Source organism: Capsicum annuum, unplaced genomic scaffold (genome assembly GCF_002878395.1).
Source record: "Capsicum annuum cultivar UCD-10X-F1 unplaced genomic scaffold, UCD10Xv1.1 ctg82326, whole genome shotgun sequence".
In the NCBI taxonomy this organism is placed as follows: Eukaryota; Viridiplantae; Streptophyta; class Magnoliopsida; order Solanales; family Solanaceae; genus Capsicum; species Capsicum annuum.
The window spans coordinates 668,013-678,320 of NW_025893111.1; the positions used below are offsets into that span (position 1 = coordinate 668,013).

The following is a 10,308-nucleotide window of genomic DNA, read 5'->3' on the forward strand; positions in this document are numbered from 1 at the left end:
AGGCCATTGATTGAGAGTGAACCACTATTTTGACAAAATTTAGCCACCCCGTGGTGAGATGAGTGACCAACTTTGTCCCTAATTAAAGTTGTAAAACCCATTTTCCTTAATAAGATTGTTACTAGCTGAAACCCTTGTTCATGATATCTCTCTACTTAAACAAACCTTCTTGAAGTGTATAGATAAGGTTAAAGACTAACTAAGACTAGATACCTATGTTGGGGTGTAGGAGACCTCGAAATTAGTGTGTACTCAGTAGTTCATAAATTTGAGGACCACTAAATTCCTCCACTAATTATCCTAGTATCCATGGTAGATACATAAAAAATGAAAAATGAGAAATTGGTCGATAAAATATGAGTTGTAGTTTATTTCTAATTATAAATATGTAGTTATTTAAAGCTTGGAAGCATAGGAAGGGGAAAGTAGCTTGAAAGGTTTTAAAGAATTAATTCGTGAAGTAATTCATTGAGAAAACCTTGGAAAAATTTATTGAGTGAAGGCCTCTATAGATGCTTTGAGGAGGTAGAGTCATAGTAACCTTTACTTTCCCTAGACACTCATAGCCTACACAACAAGCCAAAATAAGACCTAGGTGATGTTCAAAGTAGCATGCTCGTATGGGGTGAAATAGACTTTATGGTAAGCCAATTGTGTGCTACTTATGTTCTTTATCATCTATTAGAGAGTGGGTGATTTATGTTAGTTCCTATATTCGATAAAAGTGCATGACTTGAGGGAAGGGGCTTCTTTGTTTGAGGATATTTGGTTGCTATGTTAAGTATTCACAATTGTTGGTTGGAGCCTATGAGCATATGCTTGTCTCAGTAATATTTAGCCATGATTTATGCTTGTTTTTCAAAAATTTGGTGCTGGATAGATTAACTTTAATCATTGTTTTAAAAATCATAAGGCAAAGTGTTTTCAAAAAAATAAACATGTGACTAAGATCCCTAGTTGTACCACTTGTAGGCATTGTTTATTTTCTTGTGTATGCCTTGATTTACTCGAGGATAAAAGACATTTAAATTACGGTGTTGATGAATCATCAGATTGTGACACATTTGATTTAGATATAGAGAGAAAACATGTTCTCACAACTTGATTTATGAGTCATGATGGCACCTACTTTATCCTGCTTGTAGAAAAGCCGAATCATAGACCAAAGCTAGATGCATTGGGCTAACTTGCTGGAAAATGGCCTAATAGCCAGAAATTAACAATTAAAGACTTAAGAGCGATGAAACATCATGATAGTCTAATAGATTGATAGATAAATGATCAACAACCCTCTCAAGACTTACGAATATCAGTACAAGAGCTACTACAAATGAACTATAATTGCAAAATAGTCAAATACAATTTGTCTTAGAGATGAAAAACTGCACATAGATAAACAGAAAGAACAAGGGTAACTCAACCTCCCAGAGCTCACCCAAACTCCGAAATCAACCATGCACGAGCGTCAAATCGGCGGCAGCAACTAGTACTCAAATCTGCACCAAAAAGGTAAAGAAGTGTAATATGAGTACCAAAACCATGGGTAATCAGTAAGCATCATCGGTCGACTGAGCTAAATCATGATATAAATATGATAAGATACAAGATAAAGTAAGCAAGGCCAAAGTAAAAGGGGAAAACCTAGAAATAAGCCCCAATACCATATACATAAATAATTAAATACATAAAAAATGGTATCATAAAGATCATACAGTTATAACTACAAGATTGACCCCCATAAGCCATTAAGTGCAGAGAAGTAAATAACTCAACATCGGCCCACATAAGCTTGGATGGTACAATCAAGGGAACTGAGTAATCGAACAACCATAAGTTACCAATTATAATGCCACAACCATGAACCCATCCAAATCATATCTTATCATAATAACTCCCAATGCCGGACTTGAATCGAAACTCAATAGCATTATCATTATTATCATCATTTACCAAATTTGAACCTGAACTCACACTATCAATATTATTATCATTATCATCAGTTGATGGACTTGAGTCAAAACTCATAAACCATACCAATAATTCATATCAATAAACTACCATAATAAACCATACCAAGAAGTCATCTCGTTACTTGTATCTGTACACCAGGTCAAGCATCATGTCCACAGGTAATACCATTAACCATGTCCATAAGCCATACCAATCCCATATCTATTAAATCATGTCGATAACCATGCCTATGGGTTATGTCAATAAATCATATCAAAATCATATCTATAAGACATAACATTAATGATATCTACAAGACATATCATTAGTCATATCTATAGGTCATATCATTCACAATATCTGTAGGTCATATCATTATTCATATCTATATGCCATATCATTAATCATATCTATAGGCTATATCATTAATCCTATCTATAGATCATTTAATTAATCATATCTATAAGCTATAACATTAATAATATCAATGAATAGTAGACTTTCAATACCAAACTAACAAACTCATTAAAAATATTCGATCTCCTCATGTCCCAAACCAAACATTAATAAGGATATATAATGCATAAATAAGTTTACAAAACTAACACAAGTCTTGGCCTAAGTTGGACCAAAGGGGCTCACTTGTAATCTAGATGTTGAATAAGCCATAATTAGCCCTAGGATAGAAATTCCTCTGAATCGTGAGCAATTAACTCAATGTCACCTAAAGTAATTACAACTAAGGCAATTTCACCTAACTTGAGAAACTAAGTCAAATTCCACCCTGAATGTGAGTGACTAAGGTAATTTCTCCTAGGTTGAGCAACTAAGACATTCTCATCCAAAACATGAACCATGAAGTCAACTTTACCTAAAACATGATTAACTAAGGTAATTAATCCTAATTTATGATTTCAAGATAGCCTAAATGGTTCAACTAATCCAAATATTCTCATGCATACTTCCAACACCTAAATCTCACCCTATATCAAGCATAATATCATAATAATACTTTGAGATAGCTCAATCTATGAAGACGGTAAACCTAGCCTACCTATATACAGAAGAAAAGCCTGAAGAATCCACTAAACCACCAATTTTCTTTTCCAAGAAGCTTCCAAAAAATGACACGCTATAAAAATCAAAATATACTCATCAAAATTAGGATAGTGATACCCATATTTCACTATTATGCTTCGGGTCTAAAATTACGTAAAAATCTCATGTGGGGCCCATTTATGAAATTACACTTTCAAAACCAACAGGACGTCCCTCTATGCTCAAAGAACATTTATCCCCTTAAATGGGTGAATTTTGTGCTATAATGATGCAATAATCAAGCCACAATGATAAGGGATTTTAGAAAAAGATAAGGGAATTAACCTTGAAATTAATGGAAACTTACAACAAATTCAAAAGAGAAACACATAATTTTTTGTTACCTAAGCTCAAAACCACCCATAATCAGTTCTACTAAGAATTCTCATATTTTAGGGTTCAAAGCTCTCGAGAATTGAAGAAAAATACTGAAAATCATAATAAGTGGGTGAATTATACCATTACTAGGCGCACGAGTGTCACTTCAGCAAACCGTGTCGCTAAAGCAAACACCGGGTTACTTATTCAACCATTGTATCGTTCGAGGAACTGGGAGCATTAACATATATAACATAAGAGATGTTGGTAATGCTTAAGGGGTATTCACTTACACGACATATGCTTTCCTTATGTTATACCAGTGCGCCAAGCCAGGTTGCTTAAACAACTGGCTAGTCGTGTACGCGATGTACCAGACACCAGCTGATACTTGGAATTTTTCCAAGTCTCCACCAACCCCTAAGATTCATCGAAAATCACGTATACAGAAATGAACAATGCTAACCTACCAAATTCTATGTTACAAACATACTGCCGCACTCAAATTTTCTATTCGATGTTGTTTCAATAAAAAATGGGTCCCACACCAACTTACCATATCCCTTAACTTCAAACCAATAACCCAAAATGAGTTTGACAGTCTCGTGACCCAAACCAAGGGTATAACTATCCTGAAATTCATGTTCCAAAGTTGTTGGAATGGTCAAAATTGGTATCCGAGGTCGTTTGATAGAAGTTTTTTCTTGGTACCTAATTTAAGCCAGCAAAAGTTCAAAACACGAAATTGGCTCTAAGAGCCAAAAGAACTGCTTGGTAACTGAAGTGTCAGTGCCAATAATTCAGTGAATTGGGGACACTTTAGGAAAGCTCTAAATATTAAAAATGAGCAGAAATACGCAAAAAATCCTAGAGAGTCAATAGAATATACACTTCTAAAAAAACTTCCAGTCATGAAAGTAAAGGTTAGTATGTACCTGTGGCCTTGAATAGGAGAGGATACTGGGTTTGTATCTCAACCTTGATCACCTAAGTAGCCTCCATTACTAGGTGGTGCCTCTACTGAACCTTAACTACTGGAATATCTCTAGTGCAAAACCATCTGACATCACGGGCTACTATGAGAACAAGCTCCTACACAAAGGTCAGCCGCTCATCTAACTGGACCGAGTCCCATATAAGCACATGATAAAGAACAGTAATGTATAACCGCAACATAGAATCACAGAAAACCAAATAGACAACAATAATATTTATGGGTAAGGCTAACTCATAAGCCTCCTCACCAACTATGCAAGGAATCTCAAAGGGTCCAATATACCTGGGGTTGAGCTTGCCTTTCCTCCCAAACCACATTACACCATTCATGGGTGATACATAGAGGAATACCCAGTAACCAATTCCAAATCTCAAGGTACAAAGTCTATAATTTGTATAAGCATTCTGTCTACTTTGAGCTACCCTCAACCTATGCTAAATTACCCTAACTCTATGCAGCGAATCCTGAACCAAGTCAGTACTATTGGGCCTAGTCTCAAAAGTCTTAAATCAACCAATGTGGGGACAACATTGCCTACTATACAAAGTCTCAAAAGATTCTATCTCAACAATCGAATGCTAGCTATTATTATATGCAAACTCTGCCACAGCTAAGGGTTACTTCCACCGATCTCTAAAATCTATAACAAAAGCTAGGAGAGTATATCCTCAACACCCGAAATAGTTTGCTTTGACATCCCATTAGTTTGAGGATTAAAGACTACTCTAAGGTCTACCTGAGTCCCAACTCCTCCTTAAAAGCTCTCCAAAATCTAAAAGTAAGCACTGAACCCTAGTCTAAAATTATGTATGGGTAGACTATTCAAACAGACTATCTTACTAATATAGATACAGGCTAACCTCTTATCACTAAAGAACTTCTGAATAGAAGTGAAGTATGCCAAATTAGTGAGTCAGTCCACAATGACCTCAATACCATCTAAACCATAGAAAGTACGAGGAAACCCACTAACAAATTCAATGGTAATCCCCTCCCATTTCCACTTGAGAATAAGCAATCTCATAATAAAGCCACCAGGTTTTTGATGCTTGGCCTTCACCTACTAACAACATAGGAAACAAGCTACAAAGTCTACTATATCTCTCTTCATACCAATCCACTAATAGTGTTGCCTTAAATTTCTGTACAAGTTAGTTGTACCCTAGTAAATACAATATCTAGAGTTGTGAGCCTTATGCAAAATCTACTAAATCAACTCATCAACCCTCAAAACACAAATGCAGCTATCAAAATCTAAAGACACCTTCAGAATCTATGGTGGACCTCTTGGACTCACCACTCAACACCTAGTCACAGATAATGCAAAGTCTCTTATCCTCAAATTGATGACTTTGGATCTTCTCAAATAGTGAAGACCTTGCATCAATACTAGGTAGAATCCTCCTAGGGTCTAAAATATCAAGTCACACCATTGAGTTGGATAATGATTGAATGTCCCATACCAATTGACTCAAAAAAACTAAATAATAAGCCAAACTACCCATACTCACTACCTTCCAACATAAAGGCATTTGCTACCATATTTACCTTGCCCATATGATACATGATAGAGATATCATAATCCTTAAGAAACTTTATCCATCTTAGTTCCATAGAATTAATCTCTCTCTAGATCATAAGATCTTGAAGACTACGATGATCTGTGCAGATCTAGCAACACAAAAAATAAAGATAATGTCTCTAAATCTTAAGCGTGAAAACTACCGCCACCAACTCTAAGTCATGAGTGAGGTAGTTACGTTCATGCATAATTAACTATCTAAACATAAGCAATAACCTGACTCTATTGTATTAACATATAATCCAAACCAACACCAAAAGAATCACAATACACGATAAATCTGTTACCCTCAACAGAAGGAGATAAAATAGAGGCTGAAGTGAGAAATATCTTAAGCTTTAAAAATTTTAGCTAACGCTCCTCAGACCATCACAAAGGAACCATCTTCTGAGCCAATCTCATCATAGGCATTGTAATAATAACAAAACTCTCAATGGATTATCTATAATAACTGGCCAAACCAATGAAGCTACAAACCTTAGTCAGAGATGTAAAACTGGCCAATCATGAATTTTCTAAATCTTTGTTGGGTTTATCATAATCCCATATTTAGACACCACAAGTCTAAGGAATGTCATTGACTCAAGCCAAAACTCACACTTAGAGAACTTGGCGAAAAGCATATGATCGCTCAATAACTGGAGTATAATCCATAATTCTGCATACACTTCTCTCTACTCCATAAATATACAAGGATGTTATCGAGTAACACAATTACAAAGGAATCCAAATAAGGCCTAGACACATGATGCATCAAATCCATAATCAGCTAGGGCGTTAGTTAACCCAAAAGACATCACTAGGAACTTATGATGGCCATAATAGGTCCTAAAGGCTTTCTTCGAGATATCCTCATCTCAAATCCTTAACTTATGGTAAATAAGCCTCAAATCAATTTTAGAGTGTACCGCCGCACCCTGAAGCTAGTTAAACCAAATCATCAATACAAGATATAGGATAATAGTTCTTCATCATTACCTTATTAAGTCATCTGTAATCAATACACATATTCATGGAGCCATCTTTCTACTTTACAAACAACATAGGATCTCTACAAGGAGACATACTCTATCTTATAAAACCCTTACCTAAAAGATCTGGAAGCTGAGAATTTAACTCCTTAAGATAGGTAGGAGGTGTCATAGAAATAGGTAAGTTGCATAGCTCAAGATTAATAACAAAATCAATACTATGCTTAGGAGAAAGGCCAGGTATATAGGTAGGGAAAACATCAGGAAACTCACAAACTATAGGAACAAAGTAAAACTATGGACTCACTACACTAACCTCACTAATATACATGATATAAGCCTCGTATCCCCTCAAAATAAGGCTCTAATATAATATAAGAAATAATACCTATTGTTTTGTGGCTAACAACTCCCTGCCACATGATTGGGGGTACACTAGGCATGGCTAAGGTAGTAGTCTTTTAAAAAAATCCAAGATCATAAGATAATGGGTTAACTAGTCCATGACTAGAATCAGATCAAAATCCACCATATCTGACATAAGAAGATCAGTCTGAGTATCAAACTCTTATACAGTCACAATACATGATTTATAAACCTGATCCATTACTAAATAATTACCTATGGAAATAGATACATGTAATGGCATGGATAATGAAAACCAAGATACCTCTAACCAATAAGTAGACACATAAGAATAAATAGATCCTAGATAAACTAAAGCAAAAGTCAATTGATGTCACACCAAGATCGTACTTATAATAATAGCATCTGAAGACTCAACCTTGGTTCTTGTAGGTACGACATACAACTGACCATACTTGGAACTTTGTTGAGATCCTAAACTACCTATTATCCTATATTTTTTAGAACCTCCATGAGCACCCTTGGACTACCCCTATGACCATGTATACCACCTTTAGGTGGGGAATAAACTACCTTGATAGGTAGAACACTCTGAGCTGATGAAACAATCGCTCCAAGACTAGGACACCCTCTCAATTAATGACTAAAATCTCACCATAACATTCCCCAAGCACTGAGACAAAATTAGATGATCCATCTTACCTAGAAAAACCACCATAACTAGAATAACTAAAAGACAAGCATCTAGAAGAATGACCATGACCCTGACCGGGATGACAATTAAAGTTAGTCTGGCCTCTATTAGTAATCTAATGTGTGGCATGAATGTGTCTATAAGACAGACTAATGTTAATATAGATAATGCAGAGGGTACCTACCTTGAGATCTACTTTCTTTGAATTATGAGCTATTGTGATTCTCATTGAAGCTACCTTAGTATCATGATATCTTATTGCTACCCATTGGGTCTGACAATGCATCTCTTTTATATGTTAATCATGATTAGAAATCTCAGAAAAAGGCTTTGTCACAACAGCCAACTCTGTGTGTACATGCAAAGAGAAAGTCTCAATCCTCAAACAAAGAAATGAAGCCTCTCAAACTCTGTAGTCATAATAGAATTAGCATACCCATCCAACTCATGAAATCGAGCCTTATACTACTCAAAAATCATGGATACCTTCTCCAACCTTGATAATTGATCCCTCAAATAATCCCTAAGACTTTGGGGCACATACTTCTTGAGGATCTCAAAGAACTTAGTCCATGTCAAAGGGGGAGATCTAATTGGCCTAGATCAAAATGACCTCTCCACCTATGTCAACCTACCAAGTCAAATTGAAAAGTACAGTAATCCACACCATGAGTGTAAACGAGGCCTAAATTATAAAGGCTATCATCACAAAAAATCAAGACCTCATATACATCTTTGATCAGTGCACCAAAAAACCTAGGTGATTCTAATCTCAAGAATCTACATAACATATTTAAATTCTCCATAGACATAGAGGGATGGGAAACTATTGACTAAGAAACTACTCACCCATGAGGTACCTCAACTAAGGGGGATGTAGTTACAGGCTATGCCCCCACATTAGTACCTCTCTGATTTATAGACTCTACATCATTAGATTGTGCACCACCAACCAATCCCAAAAGTTAAATAAAAATATCCTTAAGCAATGAAGAAAAAATAAATTCCAGTAGAGCCTAGATTGTTCCCTGGCCTAATGCTGGCTACGCAGAACAAACTCTGGCTCAGGAGCGAGAATAGGGTCGAGAGAAGGACCTTTATCATGTACCTTAGGCAGTGACATATCTTTAGGTTGTCTATGACCTTTTGGTCATCCATGAATAGTGACAAAAAACCTAGGCTTGATCTTAGGGCCCTTGTTTCGTGTAGTGGTAGCATCCATCCTAGCCATCTGCGAAAGAGTGAAACCAAAGGAATGATTTATAAACAACCTCAAACTTTTAGCATGAAATAAGTCAACAGAGTGAATAAATACTCAGAATGTCCTATATCCTTACAAAAATAAGAAATGGGTATCACTATTTCGATTCGCGGGACTATACTAGATACTAGCTACTATACCATTAATATCAGTGAAACTTAGGCTCTCATATCAATTTTTCATGACCCGATTTAGAAGTCATGATGGCACCTAATTTATCACGCTAATAAGTAAGCAAAACAATAGGCTGGATCTAGATGTAATGGGCTAACTCAGTAGAAAATAGCTTAAAACATGGAAATTAACAATTAAAAACATAAGTAGTGATAAAATAGTCATGATTGTCTAATAGATATATAGATAAATGATCAACAACCCTCCAAAGACAAAATAATGTTTGTACAAGAGCTACTGCAAATGAACTATAAGTACTAAATAGTCAAATACAATTTGTCTTGAAGATGAAAGACAACAAATACAAAAATAGAATAAAAAGGATACCTCCAACTCTGAGAGCTCACCTAATCTCTAAAATGACCCTACACAAGCGTCGAATCAGTAGCGGCAACAGTTCTCAAATTGATACCAAGGCTACAACATTTTAGTCCTATTTCCACTCTTGTAAAGTGTGGCCTAAAATAGAAAAAATTGTGGCCTTTAAACAAAAGCTATGCTTTTAGGCTTTAGGCAACACTTTTTGAGGGTGGCCTAAAAAGGTGTAAACTTTAATCAAAGGCCACACTTTTCAAGTGTTTCTATATCAGCTACACTTAAAAAGCATATCTATTAATGTATAAAGGCCATTGTTTGCATCTTGTCATTGGAAACACTTTTATTTAATATTGGGCACGCTTACAAGTGTTGCCTTTGTTTTGCTATTAGGCACGCTTCACAAGCGTAGCCTTTTATAGCACCTCTATAATAGCACTTAAAATATGTGGCCTTTTTTATATTACTATCCACACTTCAAAATCGTAGCCTTTTATAAATCCTATGATAACACTTGTAAAGTAAGCATGTTTCAAATACATGCCACTATTAAATTAAAGAGCCACACTTTTAAAATGTTGC

The 10,308-nt window shown here is 35.6% G+C and overlaps 1 protein-coding gene across 1 annotated transcript in view; it reads right to left on the reverse strand.

The window, feature by feature from the left end:
* Nucleotides 1-1,376: 1,376 nt before the first annotated feature.
* Nucleotides 1,377-10,308, reverse strand: part of LOC107842028 (phosphatidylinositol 4-phosphate 5-kinase 6-like) — a 16,625-nt gene continuing 7,693 nt past the window's right edge. The window contains exons 2-3 of the mRNA XM_016685834.2: nt 9,085-9,207; nt 1,377-1,496 (exon numbers count right to left, since the gene is read on the reverse strand). Coding sequence (XP_016541320.1) covers nt 1,484-1,496; nt 9,085-9,207 — 136 coding nt within the window. The 3' untranslated portion in view covers nt 1,377-1,483. The remainder of the gene's footprint in view (nt 1,497-9,084; nt 9,208-10,308) is intronic.